General features: G+C 40.0%; 1 protein-coding gene across 1 annotated transcript in view; it reads left to right on the top strand.

Moving 5' to 3' along the window:
• The window catches only part of bsna (bassoon presynaptic cytomatrix protein a), a 242,960-nt gene that overhangs the window by 205,344 nt on the left and 13,257 nt on the right, over positions 1–24,359 (top strand). The window contains 8 exon segments of the mRNA XM_051949918.1: positions 165–2,652; positions 3,540–4,037; positions 6,350–6,690; positions 10,731–10,824; positions 13,066–13,197; positions 15,575–15,630; positions 17,055–17,201; positions 19,089–19,178. Coding sequence (XP_051805878.1) covers positions 165–2,652; positions 3,540–4,037; positions 6,350–6,690; positions 10,731–10,824; positions 13,066–13,197; positions 15,575–15,615 — 3,594 coding nt within the window. The 3' untranslated portion in view covers positions 15,616–15,630; positions 17,055–17,201; positions 19,089–19,178.

The following is a 24,359-nucleotide window of genomic DNA, read 5'->3' as shown; positions in this document are numbered from 1 at the left end:
TTCTTATCCCATCTAACTTCCTCACCATTGTATCCCATTATTTGCCCTCCACACCCCCCTATTCTGTTGTTTTACCCCTTCACTCTTCCCCTCCTCCATGCTTCTTTGCCCTCCATATCTTCCCGCTCTCCCATCCTTTCCTTCCTCTCTGTATCTCTCTCCAGCTGGCTGCCCTACAGCAGAGCTCGCTGCTCCGCAAGGTCAAGCGAACCCTGCCCAGTCCACCTCCAGAGGAGATCGCCACGTCAGCCCACCTGCCCATGATGACTCCCGCCCTCCAACAGGTCTACCTGCCCTCCGTGCCCAGCCTCAAGCCCAGCTCCAGGTCAGGCCTGGCCGCTAAAGCCAGCCTCCTCAAAGACCTCACCCATGAACTGAAGGCTGTGGAGCAAGAGTCAACCAAGCTGAGAAAGCAGCAAGCCGAACTGGAGGAGGAGGAGAAAGAGATCGATGCTAAACTGAGATATCTAGAGCTGGGGATCCACCAAAGGAAAGAGACGCTGGTGAAGGAGAGAGAGAGAAGGGATATTGCCTATCTGAGGTGTATGGGGGACACTAGGGACTATATGTCTGACAGTGAGTTGAATAACCTTCGTTTAGCAGCTGCAGCTGCATCACATGAGACTAATGGGCTACTAACAACTAGACCAAGCACTGCCCCTCTCAGTCAGTTCACCAGTGACCTCAACACGGCAGCCCAGTACCCACCCACCTCATCCTTCCTCTCCTGTCAGTACCCCCAGAGCCAACCAGCAGCACCATCTCAATCCAGTGTGCCATACCAGTCTTCAACATTCAACCAGCCTCCCTACCCAACAGTGTCCCAGTCACAGGCACTGCCACAGCCCACTCCCCTTCAGAGCCACGCCCCACCTCCTGGACCTTCCTACCAGTCTCAGACTTCCTATCCTTCCCATACCTACCCCCAGACTCAGCCCCCATACCCCCAGACAGACATGGGGATACCAGCTGCACCTCAGCCTCAGCCAGGGCATACAGGTTTTGGGCCTGCACCACCCGGTCAGCCCCCATACCCCACCCACAGCTCACCTTATCCCAGCGCTGTGTCCTCCTACCCCAGCCAGACCACCCCATATCCTGGGCAACCTCAAGCTGATATTCTGACAGTCCATCCAGGAAGACCCAGGCAGACCTCTCTGGCTGACCTGGAGCACAAAATGCCCACCAACTATGAGACAATCAGCAACCCCACGGTTGTGGTCACCACCACAGCCCAGGATGCTACCTACTCCAGTGCAGCCCCCTCCTATGGTCAGTACACTGGAACAACAACCATGGCAAGTTCCTATGGACCTTATGGTTCAGCACCAGTGTCCAGCAGCTACGGTGGGTACTCTACAATGCCCCCCAGCACTTATGGCCAGTATACTTCAACCTCAGCTAGCTCATATGGCCAGTACACTACAACCACTGCTAATACTTATGGCTACACCACCACCACAGCCAGCTCTTACGGACAGTACACTTCCACAGTTTCCAATGCCTATGGGCATGCTGTAGACAGTCCTTCCACCTACAGTACAGCAGATGGGATGTATGGGGCTCCTGGCTTAGAACAAAGCATTCCCAGGAACTACATGATGATCGATGATGTGAGCGAGCTGACGGCAAAAGACGGGCTGGGCACGACGACAGGGGACATGATGCATCATGGGCGTTACCCGGGCGACATCCACGGCCACAGCGGCACCACAGGCAGCACGACGCGTGGGGGAACTGGCAGCTCCCCTTACGGCAGGGCACCCGAGGACGAAGCAGCGATGCAGGAAGAGCTATACGAACACCATGGCAGGGGTAAGAGCAGCTACAGGCACGGACCTCTAGGGGGCAGCAGCAGCAGCGTGAGCGCTAGCATGGGTGGGGGATCCCCCTATTTCTATGACTACGACTACAAACATGGCAGCATCCGCTCCGGGGTACAGAAACCTTCATCATCCGCCAGAAGCCTTCTGGCTCCTGCTGTCATGTCCTCCAAGCGCAGCAAGCACAGGAAGCTGGGCAGCATGGAGCAAAAAATCTCCAAGTTTTCCCCAATTGAGGAGGCTCGAGATGTTGAGGCAGACCTGGCCTCCTATTCCTCTTCAACGGGTGGGGCATACCCCTCCTCCAACATTCGAGGGCGCCAGCTGATCGAGGATTACGGCTTCAAGAGGACTACTTATGAGGGCGGTAGTGGCTCTACTCATGCTAGTCGATACTATGGTATGATGGTGGAGGAGGACGATCGGATTTACTACACCTCCACTGGCCGCTCCCGCTCCACTGGCTATGGCATGGACAAGATCTCCACCAGGGACTACCCTGGGTATCGCAGCCGATCCTATGAGAGGGACGACCGCTCCTACCAATCTGGCTACAGGGGGCGTCGCCCAACTCGGCAGTACTCTGAAGAGGAAAGCCCACTCAGCCCCTTGGGGAGGTTCATGGGTTCTGGCCGATCTTCCAGCTTAGGCCCCGATCCATACGACAGTCGCAGCAGTAGATATCATTACTATTATGGCCAATACGGTTCCAGCCACTCGCTGCCAGATGTTCAAGACCACATAAGGGACCTTCCGCGGACTCATGTCTACAAATCGGACGATACATACATTATAGACGATTACCATTGTGCTGTGTCAGACAGCGAAGGTAATTGTGGGAGCTGTATTCCCACACAGTCTCACTACCTTCTACTGCCCCCACCGTTTATCTAAACGTCCCCCACCCACCCAGAGGATAGGCTTAGCAAAGAGAAAGAGAAAGAAAAAAGAGAGACAGAGATAGCTGTTGCATGCTGATGTTTTCTTCTTCCTGAGAGTCACTTGGAGCTCTCTTATCAGTGGACTGCTGTCTGTCTGTCTGCCTGCCTGTCCGTCCTTCCGCCTGTTCGTCCAGTCGTCTGTCTGTTCAATACTCGCATGGTTCCTCGGCGTGGTCGTTGTCGTCTCTCGCTACACTGATTCTCTTGGAAGGTCTATGCACGACACAGATGCATTATTTTGTTTCTTCACAGGGTCTTATCTTTAATTATGTCTCTGGTATTGATGTTTTTTTGTGTTTTGATTTATGAAATCTTTGTACACTGCAAAACAGTCTCTCACAATAGGCTAATATTTAAACTTTATCTTTCGAAGAGAGCTTGCATCATTGTCTCTTTGCAACAATTAAGCCGACAACTCTTACAAAAAGACTATCAAAAGAAGATTAAAATGAATTGGCAAGGCAGTTGTTGAACAAAAATGTGATTGACTTTAAAACTGAACACAAAAGGAGCTGCCACAACAGACTGTCTTGCAGTGTTTAATCCTGTTTATATTGTCTTGTATTGTGTGAAGTCGACAGGTGAAGTTTATACTGCATGGATGTAAAACTATTATTTTTATTTTCTGCCTTTCTTTCTGTGTCCTCCCCCACCTACTCCTTTCTTTTGCATGCTGTTGGTCTTCTTCTTCCTGCCTTCTACCTTCTTTCAGCCTGCATGCCGCTGTCTCCGAACGACATGGAGATTGACTGTGATCTGCTCTCGGTTTCCAAAGCCTACCATCTGGGCCAAGAAGAGACCGACTGGTTCGAGAAGCCACGCTCCAGCTCTCGGCACTATGGCAGCCATTCGTCCGGGAGGAGCCGGCATAGCGTCAAACACACCTACCACGATTACGATGAACCTCCTGAGGAGGATCTGTGGCCCCAGGATGAGTATAGCCACGGAGGGCGACACTCATCATCCCGAGACCACAGGCACCACGGCAGTTCTAGCCGCCATTCGACCTCATCTCGCCATGCAGACGAGACGAGGTCATCAAGGTCATCCAAGGGCCACCCCAAAGACCCGACTATGCGCCACGACCCTTCGGGAAGATCTTCCTCTACGGGAAGGCGTGGCGAGTCGAGGTCAGGAGGATACCACTCTTCGGATTACTCCCGGGATCCATCTGGGCACCATCATGGCCAGCGCTCCTCCAGGCAGGGCGACCCACACAGGTCCTCCAGAAGCAAGTCCCAGGGGCCCGTGGACATGCAGGGCCAACCACCAGGTACAAATAGTGCAGTATCCTGTATGAACACTATGTTTTAAGTTAACCAGATTCGTCTCAAGAATATCTTAAAATGGATGTAACTATACTCAAGCTTGTGTACTCTCTCTACAAAGAAATCCTAAAAGTATTAGATCATTGTCACTGTAATGTTCTAAAAAAAAAAAGGAAAAAGGAAAAAATGCCATTTTACTCTTAAGCATGCCTGATGTTTATAATATTTGTAATCTTGGACCCCTCCCCTTACAAGATGCCTGGCCTACCCAGGGAGCAGCAGTGCAGACAGGACTAGAGCATCTACTAGAGGTCATTAGGTACCACAGTTTGGTACCTAATACAGATTAAGATGTAAAGAAGTGGAATACCATCCCCACAAACATTTGAGACTCAGGAAGCTTTGCAGTATTTAAAACCAGCATGAATGTTTGTAAGTCAGCACAAAAATGTTACCACCAATGATTACCTTTTATTTGTTGTTTTTACTAATTTTATTTATAATCTCACACTGATGGACTTTCACTTTTTGTCTTGTTTTGTTTTTTGGTAGATTTACAGCCCAGGAAAAACAGATTCAAATTAGCTGCTAGCTAATTCTGGTTCAGTGACTTTTAATTGTGCATTGCCCCTGCAAAAAATATACTAAATAAGTCACTAAAGTAAATAAAACATCTATGAAAAGAGGTTATCTAGCAGTTTATTGATTACTAGACTGACTGATTGGCTTTTCCATTTCTTTCAGCACTTATAACACACATTATAATGTCATTGGGGCATTCGGGATAGATTAAAGAAGTAGTTAAAACATACATCATCCAAAATCCATTTACTCTTTTTATGACTGGAACCATATTAGACCTACTTCAGATTCTGCTCAGTGAAGAAGTTCTGGAACTGGTCCAAAAAGAGGAGTGGTGCCAAAATGTGTTCATTTAAATCAAATTATATGGCTGTGACCTGATAGGTGATGGTTATGTGTTTGTAATTTAGATGTAAGTATGAGCTGCATGGTGACTTGGTGGTTAGCACTTTTGCCTTGCAGCTGGAAGATCCTTGGTTTGCGTCCAGGCCTTCCTGTGATCTTTCTGCATGCAGTTTGCATGTTCTCTCTGGCTTCCTCCTACACAGCAAAAACATTCTGATGTTAATTTGTAATTCTATATTGTCCATAGGTGTTAAGGCGAGTGTGATTGTTTGTCACTATGTGTAGCCCTGGGTGTCCCTGCCTTCATTTTAAGTCAGCTGGCATAGACTCCATCCCCCACGAACGTAGTGAGGATTCAGCAGTGTATAGGTGATGGATGGATGGATGGATAGATGGATGGATTTAAGTATGTTTTAGTCCAAATTAGCTTATTGTGCATGGGTGAGTTGTGCTGACGTGACAAAACAAACAACATCAAATTGCCTTGTCAGAAACATCAGAATTTTCTCTTACATTTTTAAAAGTATTTTCTTTTTGGCTTGTGGTCTATTGTTACTAATCACGCTCAGTCTTGTGACTTAATACCTTTTGCACCCTGAATGAAATAAACCATGAACTACTGAAGAAATACACTGTATTTCCTAAACTACAACACTGTGTTAAATTATTGCTACAGCAATAATATGCTGTGATTCTTGAAAAAGATCCCTGTGAATATTTAAGTTATTTAAGTCTGGGGCAGAAATATTTTATAACCCCTGTTGTCCCAACTGAGTTTGATGCTCTTTTACAATCAACTCTCCCCTCAGGGATCAACAGTTTTTAATTAACTATATGAAGCGTGACTTTTAGGAAGAAATGTTTTCTCCGAAGGCAGCGCTGTGGCTATGTTCTTAGCAGTGTACTCATTAAATCACCGATCTGATCTTTGCTCACAACATTTGTTGCGTGTCATTGTTTTGCTCCTGCTTCTCCTTTCAGTCGCATACACTGTATTAAAAAATGAAATGTCATTATAATAATGGGGAAACTGTACTGTAAAATAAACATTACTTCATTAGAAGGTTGTGGTTTTGATTTTCTAAAAGCAGAACTTTCTCGGAGGCAGATGCACTCTGGAAACAGTCTGACTGGATGACTATCTAGGAACTGTATATAAGACAAGAAACAGATGATGCAAAGATCACAGATGGATTGACTGAATCCTTTTGGCACAAACGATTTCTGTGGGCTGTCAATCACTGAAGATCTCCAGGCTTCGCATTGCTGCTGATATTTTATTTCAGTGTCTGCTGATAAATAAGAACGGCTGAATTTCTGTCCTGTGCAAGATGAGTCAATTTAGGACTGTTTCTTTTTAAAACAAACCCCTCTTGTTTTGTCCATCCAGGCTCCTCCAGGTCTGGCAGTAGCTCAGCCCGGGCTCAGGGCCCTGGCGGTGGGCCTGTAGGTCCCGGACGACAGGGCGGTCCTGGTTCCCAGACAGACGGACCCCCAGGACAGAGGACACAACTCCAACAACAAGCCCAGACATCAGCGGCCAGACCAGGGCAACCCGGTGCAACAACAACCACTGGCCCCCAGCAGCAGCCCCCAGCAGCAGGACAGGGCATGGGCATGGGTATGGGCATGGGACAGGGCCAGGCCAAACCAGGCCAGATGGGACCTGCAGGTGGGCCCATGGGTCAGGCCCGGCAGACTGGTCCAGCCGGAACCACACCATCCACCATGGTGAGTGCTGAGAAAGGGTGGCTGTGAGAAGAAATAGAGTCTAAGAGTGTCAACAAGATTTACAGCCGTTGTTTTGTACAGTCTGGAATAAATGGAAACAGGCTCCAATCTGGTTGGTTTATATACAAGTTTGCACAATAAACTTGATATAAAAATGTATCATGCAAAAATATTTGAGACACATTGAGTGACATTTATGCTAATTTGTCAGATGCATAGTTCAAATTCAGAGCTGAAAATCGATTAAAATGGATATAAAAATGTTAATTCGACCTTTCAAGTTGGCATTTGCTGGTAGATTTTGCGTCACAAATAAGTGTTTTCAGGATCTGAGGATTCAAACAGTTTGCTTTTCCATCAACTGTTGCAAAAACAATCATCTGATGGAGACCAAGAGATGCAGTTTAGAACTTGCACATGAGCTGTGAACACTACCCCACCAGTTCAGGACCATATTTTTATTCTTGTCACATTTTTACTCACTGTTGGCTCATTTTCTGTATGGAAACAGTACAACTATGACAAGAAGAGAAGAACTCCAAAATGACTTTTGTGCAACACAGTAATTATAAGCTATAATTGCAGAAATCACAGAAAAAGAGAATACCAAATCTGAAAAGATGTCCTTGATTATTTATTCTGAAACAATCAGAAAAAAAAATGGAAACAACATCTACTAATTTCCCAAGTCCCCAATACTGGAAAAAAAAGAGACAGTCTGCTAGTTGATTTTTAAATTTATTTGCATACTAATCTGAGTCAGTTGTGGTTTTTCAGTTGCACCAAGGACAGAATTTTACAGAATCTGGTAAGAGTAAAATATATATTTTGGACAAACATTAAATGGAACATGTAGAATAAAATGATTTTGATTAAATCAATTTTCCAGTTGAACATTACACAAATTTGTAGTTCACGGAAAGTTGAACATCTGACTATTCTTTCTGTTTTTACAGTTTCTCATGTTGATAAATTGGGCAATTTAGGCATTTCTTAAAAACGGTGTATCTTTCAAACCCACCACAAACAGAATTTGGGGTTCAGAAGGCCAAATTGTATCTACAATAATGGATTTTTTCCATCACTACATGTTGAGTGATTAATATATTAGAAACTAAGGAAGCACTATATATATTCTGTATATACACCCTAAAACATCACGTTCTGAGCCTGACACAACAAGCTTGTTTTCTTTGCTTCCTGGGGGCACAAAACAATTATTTCATGATCGTGATGAAACTGTCTTTTAACAGTTTGTCAGATCTAGTCTTCCACTCTTTCACTTTGTAAACCTTTTCCTTGCTTGTCTTCACACTCGTCCCCTTGTGTCCCTTCGTGCTCCCTGAGAAAAAAGTCGGTCCGTCTCCTCTCTGGTTCACATAATTTATTGAAATTCTGCTGCATCTCTGCTGGCAGGCCTTATCTAACGCTGTGATTAACACACAGCCAGCTGATAACTCAATGTAGCCGCTTTACTGTCTATTCAAGGAAAGCTGGCCTGAAAAAAAATCTCCTCTGACAACCCCGTAAATCTATTTCCATATGAATCTATTTGTAAAAATCTGACAATTAACAGAAAACTTGGGACAGTTTAATGATTTTTTCACTACGCCTTTAGTAAATATATGAATAAAAGTTCACAAAGCCACTGTGTCAGTTCTTACAATCCTCAAATTATTCATGATGTTCACATTGCTGCATTGTTTGACTGTATCAGCAGGAAAGTGAAGTAATTCATATGGTCTGATATGCAATTATGCAAGGATTGGTTCTGGAAATGCTCCGACAGGAAGCCATAAACAGTAAATAGAATTTGTCATATGATTATTATTATTATGCAGTCTGCAGACTCATTCACTTAGACTCTTATGTGTAATTCAACACATTAAGTGGCTGTAAATAATGAAAAGCTGCTTTATGCGCCTCAGTGTGTCACCTCTGTTTTGACTCAGTGGGAAGCAAATGTCGAATATTGCGTGATTATTTGGCGACAGTCCAGCGTCTATCAGGTTGATTTATGAAGCGCTTTTTAAAGTATGAGTGGCACAAGAAGCTTTACAGAAAACAGAAGAGGCAAAGTAGGAACATGGAAATGACACTAGGCCATATTTTCAGTGTCGCAGCTGTCAGATTGATGGATATCAGAGGAGGTCTGGTCTGCATCAGTCCTGGAGCTGTTCTCTGTTACAGCTGAAGATGTTTAGTCCTCAGATGTTTAGTGCAAGAAACACAGCAACTGAAAAAGTTTCCAAAAGCTCACAATGATGCAGCAGAAATAAACATTTGTAATATTTCCAAACCAGTTCACCCACACAGGGAGAAAAGGTGGAAACTGGAAATAAAGGACATCTTTAATAACATTTGCAAATGTCTAGTTGGAGTTCAAACACACCAAAAAATTCAACTTTACAACAAAAAATTTCAAGTTTCTCCTGCACAGGAGAGAACAGTTTATAATGCCGACAGTAAATGCAGCAGAATTCAACAGAAGAATACAAACATTTGTTCATGGAAGCTAATTTAACCGAGCAGTTAAAATAATCTGAATCCCCAAAACCACTGAAAAAGTTCACCAAAATGGCTTTGTTTTTTCTTTGTTTATGTTTTTGTTGTTGTTGAAGATTTGAAGAATTATTGAAGCTAGAATGTATTAAAAACACAAATAGTCAATTTTAAAACTACCCATGAATGAAAGCTGAACTAAAGTTCATTATATTTCACCAATATTATTTTCTTCTACATGCAAATGTTTGCATGCAAAATATTATGTAAAAATCCCCAAAAAATCTGCAGTCCTTGACACAACTATGAAGATACTAGTGACTCAGCTGTGACTAACAATTACATGATAAAAATTCATGAAGTTTTCAGCTGAACTGCAGGCTGTGTTTACCGAGAGCAGAGAGGAGACAAGTATTCAAACTAATTAAAAATACAAATGGTTAAATATCTATAGTACGCAGAGTAAACTTTTTTTTCCAGTATTGGTAAAAATCTGTGAACAATATATTGTACGTATCAAATTCAGGTATTTTCAAGTTGTTTTTTTTTAAATAAATAATTTAAAATTCAAATTTTGTTCTTTTAGGATTTGTAGCATTAGAACTGCACATAATGCACTTTTTAGTTCTGTCTACTTCTAGTCATGGTTGTGTTGCTTTCACTGAGGTGCAGAACTTTATATTGCAGAGAAGAATGACCCCACAATGAATAAAACTGACAGGAGTAAAAAAAAAGAAAAAAGACTGGTGGGGTTCAATGATCTCAAGTGTTAAACTGCATCTTATTGCAGAACAGAGGATAATGTTTGCAACAATGAGCGCAAATGCAAACAGTTTAAATTCTCAAATACTATAAATATTGATTTGGGATATAAAATCTGCCAGCAACTGCTGAGTTGAAAGGTCGTGCTTACATTTTTATGTGCATTTTAGTAAATTTCCAGCTCTCTTTGGATCTTCTACGAAGCATCTGAGTTTGAATTATGCATCTGACAAATCAGTTAAGTTTGAATTTTGTGTCTTAGTAATAGTTTTAATATCAAGTTCATAGTGCAATGAACTAATATAAAAACCAACCAGATCAGAGTTACTGTACATATATTTATTGTGTATTGCTGAATGAGCCTCAGAAGGAGAAAATATGTCATGTTTTTCAGCAAGAATCCTCAGAGTGACAGTTGACAAAGTAGAAACACATGATTCAGTCAGTCGCTGTTCATTAAAGTGTCACAACACAAGAAGACTGCAGCTTCCTTCCGTCTGTCTGTCCGTCTCTTATCTGTGTTTCTGTCCGTCCTCTGCTCTTATCTCATGCTGTCTCACCGCCTCATTCAGCCTTTGTTTGAGTAAACAGAGCCTGAATCCCACATCCTCCCTTCTCTGTCTGTCAGCGGCATTGTTAGCGGATGACAGCAGATTTTTCTCCCCCCACCGCTCTTCAATTTCCAGCAGGTTTTACTGTGAAAAGAGGGTCAACACTGGGATGTTTGTGTTTCTAAATGATGAGCTTAGAGCTGTTTCCCTTCTCTCTATCTGCAGACAAAGATCGACACACCTCCGGCTACAGCTATTGGAGCAAAGGCGGCACCGGTCACGGCCTCGAAGGCAGCACAGCCTCCACTGACAGGCATCGGTACAGTACAATAAACACCAACACTCATGCTCAGACTTCCTTCCGTCTTGCCAGCTGTTGTTCACGGTGTCGGCATTATGTAACCGCCATGTGCCGTTTCATCTAATCTCAGATTAATCTGCAGATAATCCTTCAGTGGAAACAGACAGGAGGGTTTGACTTGATGGCAGCAGATCAGCTTCAATGTACCAAGTCACAAAATAATAAGTCAGTCAGTCTGGTAATTTGGTGATTCAGTCACTTTGTGAGCAGGAGGGACACAACAAAAGAACTTGAAAAGTATAAAGATTTAAATGGATAGATGGTCTGAGCTGTACCAAAGTTAAATGTGTTTTAAAGAATGAATAAATACCAGGATTTTATAAGGATAACTAGTGAACAGCAGAGGGTGGTAGATGCTCCTCAAATAAAAGAAAATCTAAACAATCTGACACTCTGAAGTTTTACACCCACTTACCAAATCTGTGTTAACGACAAAACATCTCAAAATCTACATTCCTGCATTCACTAACTGAGCCAAAATTACAGGCAGGACAGGACAGGCAACACTAGACCTGGAATCGATGCATTTACTCAACATTATTTTAATTATTTTATTAATTTTAAATAACTACATCTATGATTAATATTCAGCAATATTTAATATGAACAATATATTATTTTATTTTTGAAAAAACAATTAAGCTATTTCATTTTACAGCCAAGCATTATAGAACAATACTATCTGTAAAAAAAAAAAAAAATGTATAGATTTTTTTAAGGAAATATTTGCAATTTTGGACTTTTTTTTATACAATTAGCAAGTGCATAAAAATAATCTGTGATAATTTATTTAAATATTAAAAATGGTAAAATGTCAGTTTCAGAATATAAAAAATGAAAAAAATGTGTTTTTCACCCAAAATATAGGTACATTTCTTTCAAATAAAGGTGAATATCTATAAATAGTGATATTTTTGCTGTTTTGAATACAATAAATATAGTAATACAGCAAATAAAAGAACTAATTACTACACAAATAATAATTATATGCCACATTTCTTTCTGTGATTTTGCTAGTTATTATTTGTAATTTATCAAAGCAGAATTTTTTTAAATTACAAAAACAACTGTAAAAAAAATTACATGTAAAGATTTATAAAAGTGTTTTTTACGGTGTATGTGTGGAAACAGAACTTCTGAATCTCTCATTTTTGACACATTATGCTGATAAATCTCACTCCAGGACATCAGTGAGCCATGAAAGTGATCATAAAGATGGTTTTCATTCATTTATGGTGTTCATAGTGAAATCACATTTCCAGCATTATTTTAACAGGTAAAAAGTGTTCAGGGAAGAATTTGCTTATCATACATAGTCAGATGCACAATGAGGGCCTAGTCAACCCTTGGATGCACAAGTGGGTCCAAACTGACATGGTGAGGTCATTTTCTGACAGTATCTTTGTAATGAAATGTTGTCATCATTTCATATTCCAGCTATTTCTCAAAAAAACATGTTTTTGGTATCATTCCATTTAAATGTTTAAGTTACCTTTTATGCTTTAAAAGAAATTGTAATATTTGTACTAGTAACCCGAGCTCTTTATCACTGACAACATCAAACAAGAAGTGATAAAGAGCACAGGGATGAAGAGCAGCAACAGTTGGAGGAAAAGTGAGGAAAAATGTCAGCAAAGTGGATGTTGACGTTCTTCTGTTGATGCTCTGTGTAATATTCTTCTTTTTCAGTTGTCAAAATGTTAAAAAATTTGTTATAAAGTGAATAATAAACATATTTCAAACATCATATCAGAATAAAAACAATAATACAAATGATTATTCTTAAACCAAATGATAAAAAAACACACTGACTCTTATATGGGTCATTTATGACCCACTTAAGGAAGAGTGTAGGGTCCAATCACTCATGCATCCAAGGGTTAAGTTAACAGGTCCGTTATTTAGGAAACTACCTATCATGGAGGACGCCCAGCAACAGGAACCTACATCAGTTAACTCAAGGAGACTTAATGACCGAAAAGGGTTTGTGAGCTGCAGATGAATCAGGAAATCTTAAACAGGAACAACTGAAGGGTGAGACATTGATTCTGCTGGCCTACATTGAGAAAACACAGTGAACAGATACAACACCGGACACCAGATGTCTGGTATCAGATCACACCACAGAAAAATAAATATACATGCACAGCAGATGCCTCCTAATATTACACCTCTCTTTGATTTTTTTTCCCTGTACAGGCTCCAAGGCAGCTCCTCGACCTGGAGGCATCGGCAGCGCAGCGGCCGGGCAGCCTGGCATGGAGGGGGAAGGAATGTTGTCCAAGATCCTGCCTGGAGGAGCCGCTGAGCAGGCCGGCAAACTGGGAGAAGGTATGGGAACGAAAGCATGTTTTATAAAGGGATTTACAGTGCCTATCATAAGTATTCACCCCCTTTGATGGTTTACCATTTTATTGCTTTCATAAATCAATCACGGTCAATAAAATTTGGCTCTCTTAACACAAAGAATTATTGGAAAAAGTGAAAACAGATTTCTATAAAGTAATGTTAATGAAAGAAAATTATATAAATGAAAATAATTGTTTGCATAATTATTCACCCCCTTTTTTAATTTAATGGTCTAATTCAATAGAGGTCCATCAAATTGTTGCCAATAGTCTCACAATTAGTGAAATGAAGATCACCTGAGTGGTGTGGGTGTGTTTCAAGTGATTGAGTTGTAAAACACCTGTGTCTGAAGGGTCCAGAGAGTGGTTGATCAGTATTCCTGGTTACCATTACACCATGAAGACAGAAGAACACTCTAAGCAACTCAGGGAAAGGGTTATTGAGAAGTACAACTCAGGGGATGGTTACAAAAAGATTTCCAAGGCACTGAACATCCTCCAGAGTTCAGTGAAATCAATTCTCAAGAAATGGAAGGAATATGGCACTTGTGTGAATCTGCCTAGATCAGGCCGCCCTCGTAAACTGAGTGACTGTGCAAATAGGAGACTAGTGAGAGAGCCACCAAGACCCCTACAACTCCTCTGAAGGAGTTACAAGCTTCAGCTGCTGAGATGGGAGAGACTGTGCATGTAGCAACTGCTGCCTGGGTTCTTCACCGGTCAAAGCTTTATGGGAGAGTGGCAATGAGAAAGCCACTGTTGAAGAAAAGTCATATTAGATCTCGACTAGAGTTTGCCAAAAAGCACGTGGAAGACTCCATGGTCAAGTGGAAGAAGATTCTTTGGTCTGATGAGACCAAAATTGAGCTTTTTGGCCATCAGACAAGACGTCATGTTTGGAGGAAACCAAACACTGCACATCACCAAAAACACACCATCCCCACTGTGAAGCATGGTGGTGGCAGCATCATGCTGTGGGGAGGTTTCTCAGCAACTGGACCTGGAAGGCTTGTAAAGATAGAGGGCAGAATGAATGGTGCAAAATACACTGAAATCCTGGGGGACAATCTTTTTCAGTCTGCAAGAGAACTACGTCTTGGGAGAAGATTTATTTTCCAGCAAGACAATGATCCAAAACATACTGCAAAAGCTACACAGGAATGGTTAAAAAAAAGAACCAGGTAAATGTTCTGGAGTGGCCGAGTCAAAGCCCAGACCTCAATCCTATAGAGAATTTGTGGCTGGACTTGAAAAGGGCTGTTCATGCCCGATACCCACGCAACCTGACAGAGCTTGAGCAGTTTTGCAAAGAAGAATGGAGCAAAATTGCAGTGGGCAGATGTGCAAGACTGATTGAGACCTATCCACACAGACTCACTGCTGTGATTGCAGCCAAAGGTGCATCTACTAAATACTGACTTGAAGGGGGTGAATAATTATGCAAACAATTATTTTCATTTATATAATTTTCTTTCATTAACATTACTTTATAGAAATCTGTTTTCACTTTGACATTAAAGAGTTTTTTCCAATAAATTTTTTTTGTTAGAAAAGCTAAATTTTATTGACCATGATTGATTTATGAAAGCAATAAAAGGGTAAAACATCAAAGGGGCTGAATACTTATGATAGGCACTGTACCTGTGGTCTAAGAAAAGACATAAGTCAGGCTGATCTGCTACTTTAAATCTCTGCCATATTATAAAGTATATAAAATATTGGATAACAGTACTCTTCAAAGTACATTTAGTTAAACATGAGTGTCCAATAACAATTTGGCACTACATGCATTCAGTTGAAGTTTATTTAGTTGTATAGTGGGCATTAACTGGCTTTATAGCTCATTTTTTGGCATCCTCAGGCTTTTCATGAACACTATAAACTCTTGCATGCACGAGTGATTGGACCCTCCACTCTTCCATGTGCAAAACATGACCTAGCAGTTTTTATTACAGCACAGACCTGGAATACCGAGCTTCAAGCTGACTGATTTCAAGTTTAAGCTGAAAACTTTTCTTTTCTACTCTGCGTACTCCATCCTTTAAATTAGTTTCGCCTCAGTTTTAGATGATTGTTTGATCCATGCGTCTCATATCTGCGCTTTTGATATTTTTAATTGTAAATTTTTAACTGTAAATCATTTAGTTTAGTTTGAAATGTTAAATGTGCAGTTTGTAAATGAAATGTGTTGTACAATAAATATGCTTTGCTTTACTGTGAAGTTTATACCTCATGGGAAGGAGCAGCGGTTGTTGAAATACAATAAATGCTTTTATTTTTGGTAGAATTGTTCAAATTTAAACCTCATTAACATCCATTGAACCACTTTTAAAAAAAAAAATGTGTTCACTTTCTTCCAGCTATTTCCGGTTTTGGCAAGAAGTTCACCTCCTTCTTCTGAGGTGCTACGATTAAGGTATGTCATTTTTAGTTATTTTCTTGTTTGTTTTTTGCTTTTCTTGCTTCTAAACTGTACTGTTCAGAAGTTTGGGGTCACTTAGAAATGTCCTTATTTTTGAAAGAAATGCAATTTCATTAAATGAAGATAACATTAAATGAATCAGAAATCCAGTGTACACATTGTTAATGTGGTAAATGACTATTCTAGCTGGAAACAGCTGATCTTTAATGGAATATCTCCATAGGGGTACAGAGGAACATTTCCAGCAACCATCACTCCTGTGTTCTAATGCTACATTGTGTTAGCTAATGGTGATGAAAGGCTAACTGATGATTAAAAAACCCCTGTGCAGTTATGCTAGCACATGAATTAAAACATCAGTTTTCATGGAAAACATGAAATTGCCTGGATGACCCCAAATTTTTGAAAGGTAGTGTATGATCCAAAAAGTCGTGTAAATTCACATCTGCATAGAGACTTCTGAATGTTTTTGCAAATGAATCCAACTCAATCTCCTGTCCATTTTATTAATTTATTTTTTTAATGTTAATCATTTATGAACTCTACACAGATAAAAAAAAACATTATCACATTATCACAGAGTAAAATGTGCATCTGAAAAAGCAAAAAAAACAACAACAAACGGTCCAGCTTATTTGCTCGTCAGAGTACAAGGTCATCAGCAGCGTTTTTGGTCAATGATTCATGTACAAAGAGCTGGAAACATTTCCTCCTTTTCCTCGGCGAACAAGTGCATCTCAAACATTAGGTATAAAAATAAATCTGTGAGATGCTGCCGGTTCAAAGTCTGCTGGGATGTCGACAGATCGCTACAGCGTGTTGTGTGTTGACTCTTGTAGGCTGCAGAGTGGGCGGCTTAAAGGGGTTTACTCAGAACAGCGGGTGTGTTCCTAAAGCAGAGAGTGTGTTTGTGTGTTTTCTTATTATTATTTTTCATTATTTTTGGGTCTTCTGGCTGCTGTGCATGAGCAGGGTGAGAATTTAACACCGAAAACAACAACTTATTCTCAGTACGACATCACAGCGGATGTGTTGAAGGTGTGTAAACTGTACACTGAGCTGCAGACTTGACATTATTGATTTAGACTTGCTGTGGGATTTTATTTACTCGAGACGAGACATCGTAAAGGTTTCAGACATAAAAGCAAACACAGGTCTTAAGTGTTGACATTTTAAAGTCCCAGAACAATGAAAAATAAATAAGACCATGATGGGGCCTTTGAATATTTCATCTCTGTGGCACTGAATCTGAATTAGTGCAGCTTTAAACATTCAAGCCTGATGTTCTGTTAATGCATGGCAGGCAGTAGGGCTTCATTTGTTTTATTCTATGTTTTATTGTGAATTAATGCACTGCTGAGTTTTCAGGTGCTGTTGGTTTGAACATGAAATTAAAACGAACGTCCTTGTGTTTGCAGGACTATGAAAATGTCAAAAAAAAAAAAGAAGTCATGAGGCCTTGTACCAGAAAAATCTGTGAAGTTCCCCTTGCTTTAATTTTACTAGAAGAGAATGAGAGAGAACAGTGAGAGAGGACGGAGCAGAGAGGAGAGCTGAGCACACTGGTGAGTAACTGAATTAACGTTTAAACTCCTACATTTTAGTTCTTAGCTTTATCTTCTATCACAGTTTCACATCTGAAAGTCCAACAGTCTGCAGGTTGTTTTTACTGATTTGTTATAAAATTTGTGCTTTTAAAGAATGAGCATTTCACACATGAACTATGTAAACGTACATGCCTTCAGTTTTGGTTTACTTACCTTAAACAATGAGCATTAACTGATCTTAGTACATATTTTGCTTATCTTTTGCTTCAAATCTACTTTGTCAGACTTTTCAGAAAAACAAATTTTCCTAATTTCCAGTTTGGATTTTGTCAAAAAGACTGTAACTTTAACATCACACTGTATAACCATCACACGGTGTGTTCTGGTAACGTGCACAAACATGTTTAAAAGATCATCTTAAACTTTCCCACCAATAATAAAATCATGTTCAGTGAACTAAATGGGAAACTTGAAGAGTGCAGCACAAGTTAATTTTGAACATCAACACATGATGGATAGTTTGCAAACATCCAGCATTCATTATCTGTACATCACTTAATCCTCATTAGGGTCGCAGGGGTGCTGGACTCTATCCCAGCTGACTCGGGCGAAGGCAGGGGACACCCTGGACAGGTCGCCAGTCTGTCACAGGGCTACATATACAGACACACAATCACACACGTGTTCACACCTACGGACAATTTACAAAAATCAATTAACCTCAGCATATTTTTGGACTGTGGGAGGCAACTGGAGTACCCGGAGAAAACCCACACATGCACAAGGAGAACATGCAAACTCCATGCAGGAAGATCCCAGGAAAGCCGGGACACCAACCACCAACTACTGCAGTCTGCAAACAATCAACTAAAATCAATATATCTGTACTACATATAAATGCAGTGTTATCTGGCCATTAACATGTCAAGGAAGAATAGTAGAGTTTATGCGTGTATCATTATTATTTATGTATATTATATACATATTGTTGATGTGGAAATGCTCCGTTAACCCTCTGAACCTCAAACATTTTTCTCTGCTTTTTTTTTTTAAAAAAAGAAAATGTTTCTGTCTCATTTTTACTCACAGTGGGCTCATTTTTCACCACAATTTAAAGTCCTGCATCTCTATGGAAACAGCACAAATATGGCTAAAACCCTTCTGTGGCCCCTGTCAGGCCCTTAACCCTTCCTACTCCAGGGGCGCTGTGCTACGGCTGACCCTTAGCTCTGACCCCGATTGGGAAATGCAAAAAGCAACATTTCACAGTGCTGTAATGTATTTGTGACAAAAAAGGCAAATTGTTATTATTAATATTAACATTAATTATTATTAAAAATGAGTTTCCATACATGTCTGCTATCTGCTCCGTGTAGACACAGCCTGCAGTTCAGCCAAAAGAGTTTTTGTTCCTTGGCTGCTGGTTACAGCTGTGTCATGGCTCATGGCTTCACAGTCACACAAGGAACACCAATTTGTTTTTTTTTTCAGAATCTGGTTAAAGCAAAAACCTTGGTGATTTTTTGGGTGAATTTTAAATGAAATTTAATGATTCTAAATTTAGATTTGGATGTTTTTATAAACGGAACAACATGTCACAGATGAGTACTTCTAGAATCATTGGAAAGTTACAAATCTGATGAGTCGTTCTGTTTTTACAGTTTCTGGCTTTGATCAGTCATGCCACATGGGTGATTTCAAATAAATAAATAATCGTATTTCAGATCCATTTTGGGATTAAACAAGTAAATGGAGTACAAAGGATGATGTGACACTGAGGCCTTCAAACTCTTTGGATTGTTCAGTCACTGTCACAGACTGATGATGCCCCAGCAGGTCTCAGAGAGAAGAAGTTTCCGTTAAATGCCAGCATGTTTCCTAAAATGCTGCTGTTTCCTCTTGCAGCCAACACGGACTGGAATCCTCTGGAAGCTTCATGTCTCGGACCTGAACTCACCAGCAGAGAGACCAGGCTGCTCTCTGGGAGGACAGACAGTAAGTTATCTTCAGCTGCAGAACTGATCACACTGAGGAGAACATTACTACAGATCCTGTCTTCCAAACTGTCAACTGTCTGTCCAAGTAGGAAGGATTTTACCGGTCATTTGTGACAGAGATGCTTGAATTCTCCAAAAACAAACTTTAGAAGAGATTTTTGCGACACAAAGGAGTGGGTTAGCCCAATAATGTATGTGATTCCATTATTTTTTTTTAATTCAACCTGAGCTTTTAAGGCTGATAATAAATTCCACTAATTTTGTCTGGCTGCAGACTCAGCTCACCACTGAAACCCACGGTGCTGTGTGTTATTTGGATTGTGATATTTAGCAAGATGACTCCACACAAAACTGAAAGTTCAATGTGCTGTCTAGTTTTAAAAGCAGAATTAAATTTCAAATTAAAAAGTAGACATGAAAAGGCCACTGACCTTTAGCTTTAGTGTAAACACAGTTGTTTCGTAGCTTGGATTTTGTAGAAAAAAACACTTTAGATAAATTTCCATAAAAATCCAAATGATAATAACAATGATGATAATGCAGTTTTATTTAACTATCTTAACTTTTTTGGTGCGTTTGCAGGTGTCCGTTTCCATATCTCATCCTTTCTCATGTGGAGAAAAGCTTCCTGCTGTCTGCTCAGCCTGAATTCACTCGTGCTGTTGCTCATTCTGTGTTTTTGCAGCTGCTGTGTCATTTCCTGCACTTGAAAATCTGGTAGCTCAGTTCTGTGAGTTTAAAAGACTAAACTCAAATCGATCTCAAACAAAGCAGCAAAAGTCAGTCTGGTGATGTTTGGATAGTGAAGCTCATTTTGTGAACTAAAATAAAAAACCCCAGAAAGACTAAACTGCTGTTAATGTTTGTCTTTCTCAGAGCACCTGATTGGTTCATTTTGTTCTGATGCCTTTTATGTACTTTGAGACCTTTTTACAGTCTAAAAATGTTAAAGGTGTATTTTGGGGTTTATTGACGACAACATCACAGGAGGCAGAATTATTCTGGAGGTGTGAGGAGCAGCTGGAGGCCTAAATATAAACCAGTGAGATGAACTATTTAGAAGGAAGATGTGGAAAAGTTTTTCTTTCTATTATGTAACAGAGGAATGAAGATACCTAAGGAAGAGAAACGTGTCTGAAAGGCAAAAAAAAACTATTTCTAAAGTTTGATTCACACCAAAAGCTCACAAGAATTAGCTTCAGCTCTTTAAAGATGTTAGTTGCATAAGGAGTCAGTATTTAGAGGTTCAATATATCGCACTGATAAAAAAGATGTGATATCTCTGTATGATTGCAGTTAACTATTGCAGTCATGATTGTGAACATATTTCTGCTTTATTTTACTTAATTTTAGTAGTTTTAAGTGAATTAACTTTGGAAAATTGGCCATTGTACTGTTAATAATAATAATAATAATAATAAAGATGTTAAACATGCTCCAGTTATTACTCCGCCATGGAACGGCCGAGTTATGTGACGACCGGCATACATTTGTCTGTTTGTCTGTCTGTCTGTTAGCAACATTACTCAGAAATGGATAAACAGATTTGGATGACATTTTCAGGAAGGTCAGAAAAGACACAAGGACCAAGTGATTAGATTTTTTCAGTGATGCAGCTTATAGTCTGGATCTACGGATTCATTAAAGATTTCTTTGTCATTGCAAGATAGCGGCACGGCGTCACTGTCACCATGACAACAAGTAAACACTACGTCAGCTGCCTGCTGACGATCACATGATTGCCATCCTACCTTAAATCAACCGCTGCGGACTTATTGGGACTTATCTGTCGTAAATGATACAAGGAACAACTGATTTAACTGTGGGGGTGTTTCTGAGTCCCGTCAATTCCCACCGCCGACTCCATATTTAGATCACATGATTTGGTATCCATACATAACACACGTCTGTGCTCAGCGCAAGGTCATTTTTGATTAAATATTTCATCTGTTGGAAATGATACGACTGAACAGCCTTGGCTGACTACTGCCCTCTCTGAGTGCTTTTCTAGTTTCTTCTGCTATGGACTCGGCATTAAGAAGAGTTCATGTGTTGCATGTCGCAAGTATGGAGACAAATTAGAAAGGTTTGAAAGCAAAGTCAAACGTATTTTAACAATAAAGTAAATGTGGCCTGGCTCAAACATGGCATACAGAGGAGCAAGTTGTTTACAAGTTGCTGGAAGATACATTCAGCATGGTGATACATCTTTCTGAAGATGGACATAGTAGTGTCAAATATTCATCTTTTGTCGAGGTTGTAAGCAGTAGAATATCATTAGTATGCAGAGGCTCCATTTTTTTCCTGGCATTGGTAAAATTGTGGACTCAGAAAAAAGCTGTGCATTTTGATTCGTGGTTTTTTGCAACTTTTGTAAGACAAATAATGAAAGAAATTCAACTTTAATCTTCGTGTTTTTATGATTTATGGCATTCTAAGTTATATTAATGGCTGATGCAGAAAAACAAACAAACAATGTATTTTTGAGCTCTAGCTATGACCGTGCCGTTTCCGTAAAGGTGCAGGACAGCAAGCGTTTTTTTTTTTTTTTTTGCTTGTTTGTTTTATTTAAAGAAAGTTGTACACTGTAAAAAAATAAGTTAATCAGGAGAATTTTTAAAATTCTCTTCAAAAAATGCATTTCCCTACTCTTACACAGTTATTTTATGGAAAAATGCTGTAATATTTCAAACAAATATAATATAATGCTATAATTCTTTACTTTAATTTTTAAAAGAATGCAATTTTTCACAGTTGTGCTGATAACAAAAACATGCCATAATATTTATAACAAGTAAAATGGTGATTTTTTGCATTTACTTCATGTAAAAACTGCAGTTTGTACCTGTCAGATTGATGTACTTATGATGTGCTAATAATGGAGATAATGCTTTAATATTTTTGACAGATATGAAAGCAATTTTTGCATATGCCATGCTAATAATACACATATTAAATGTTAAATACACTAACTGTTGTGCTGATAATGGAAAAAATGCTGTAGTATTTATAACAGGTCACACAAACTTTATTTTCTACGTATTTTTATGTAAGTTTTCAAGTTAAAAAAATCTTTCAAGGTTAAAACTGTTTTTTTAACAGTAAAATATGGGATGAAGCACATTTTAACCATAAAATCAAGAGTATCAATGCATTTCTTTCCCTTAAATCCAGAAAATGCTTTATCGTAATTTTATGGTAGCTTTCTGGCAACCACAGCTGGCAGAATTTTACTGCAAAAATAGCAGGTTTGTTTTTTACAGTGTAGTGTTCTGAGGATTGAAACACCAAAGTCACACAGCAGCATTCCAACTTTATTCTGAGAAGTAAAATTCTTGCTTTTGCCTATGAAGCTTGGTGACTTCAACTGCTTCAGTTTCCTTTTTAGAAAATCCTGTGAAGACTAACAATAAGCTGCAGCTGTGAAAATTTCCTAAATGTAGCACATGTTTAAAGGGACATTGATATTTTTAGGTGGGTAAAACCTTAATTTGGCTCCTGTGGAGGTCCTCCTGTCTGCATTTTCAAACTGTCCTCTACTGTAAGTTACAAACTGACAGTCTCAAAAAAGCCTCTCAGACTTCAAAGAAACTGAACTATCCCTTTATATGCCAAAAGAAAAGGTGGCACAGGTTGTTTTATCTTTCAAATCAATGCTGGCATTCTCACTATTTAGCCACAAACTTTCCCCAAATCATCACAACGTAGTCGCAAATTGCTGTTGCCATGAATGTTTTGCAAATACATGTTTAACATGAAACATCCATTAGGAAATATGACATGTATTTGTATTTTAGGAGTCAAGTTTGAGTGTCGGCTCATTTCACAGATATGATGATGATGGCTGTAAAAATAGGAGCCGCAGCAGCCAGAGAATCTGTCCCTTGCTTCTTTATTTTTTCATTTAAACTACAGTGTTCTGCAGCGAGTTCTGGAGGACTGGGAGAACGTGCCGACCATGATGTCTCTGTATTATTTCAGGGCGTGCACGGCATTGCATATGTGACATGAAGAATCACGTAGGGAGTGTTTCTGTGTGCAGCCATGCAACGACTAACCGCCTCATGTGACTGCTGCAGCGATAGACCCACACCTTCTACACTCTACTCCTGCTGTCAAACGTTTTGCTTTTGCTCCGTGGAGATTCTCATTTGCGTTTTCTTTCTGCATGTCTTGTTCCTTCGATTACCCCTTTTTGTTCCACCTCTGCTGCTCTTGCTTTCATCCAACCACGCCCCACATAGAGCGAAAAATCTCTTCTCTTTTTCCGCCAATTATTATGTGGACACACAATCTCTCTCCATGTGTCCTCATGTGATGCTCCAACAGCATCTTCTGCTCTGAGAGGTTTTCCTAAAGGAAGCCAGCTTCAGGGATTTTCTCCCACTCAGCCGCTGAAGTTCCCTGACTCACTGTTCACCTTCCAGTTCAGCCCGAAGCTATTTTATGGGGTTTGAGAATCAAGTCTTTCCTGGCAAATAGTAAATCTAGTCTTTGTGGAGCTCATTTTGTGCACAATGTTGGACCATTTTACCCCAATTAGCTTTTAAAATTTTTCTTCATTTGGGATGAAATGCACCAAAATACACAAAAATGATGCATCCGTTTACTTTTGGACCCATATTTTTCCTTCCTTCCATCTCTTTTCTGTGTCCAGTGAGTCAGTTAATGTGTGTGTTCACATTCATACATCTTTGCATGTGTCACTGTCGCTGTGTGTGTGTGTTTGTGTGCTGCGTTGTGTAGCAGCCCTTCGGGGGCCTGTGCTCACTGGAACAGATTAAGTCTGGTGCTGGGCAACATATGAATATACAGCATGTTTGGAGCAGTTAATCTGGGTCAGGCACAGTGGGAGCACAAACTGGAAGGCAGTGATTCTAAAAAAGAAAAAGAAAGAAAAAAAGGCGCTTGTGTCCATTTTGGGAAACATGTTGCTGCTGGTCCAACCAGGAAAGTTCATGAAGGGTGCAGAGAAAACAGGAAATCTCATTACTGACTTAAAAGCCTGAATAGTTGTTTGGCTAAAATATAAATGAATACTATGTCTATATATTTAATTTTTTTATAAGATAAGTCACGATAAGACAGGATAAGACTTTATTAATCCTACAGTGGGCAAATTTCCATTATTACAGCAGTAAAGATTTAAGGAAGGTAGCATAAAAATAAAAATAACAAA

Source organism: Acanthochromis polyacanthus, chromosome 6, assembly GCF_021347895.1.
Source record: "Acanthochromis polyacanthus isolate Apoly-LR-REF ecotype Palm Island chromosome 6, KAUST_Apoly_ChrSc, whole genome shotgun sequence".
In the NCBI taxonomy this organism is placed as follows: domain Eukaryota; kingdom Metazoa; phylum Chordata; class Actinopteri; family Pomacentridae; genus Acanthochromis; species Acanthochromis polyacanthus.
Note: the sequence above shows the minus strand (reverse complement) of the source record. Positions and strands in the feature narration are given on the sequence as shown.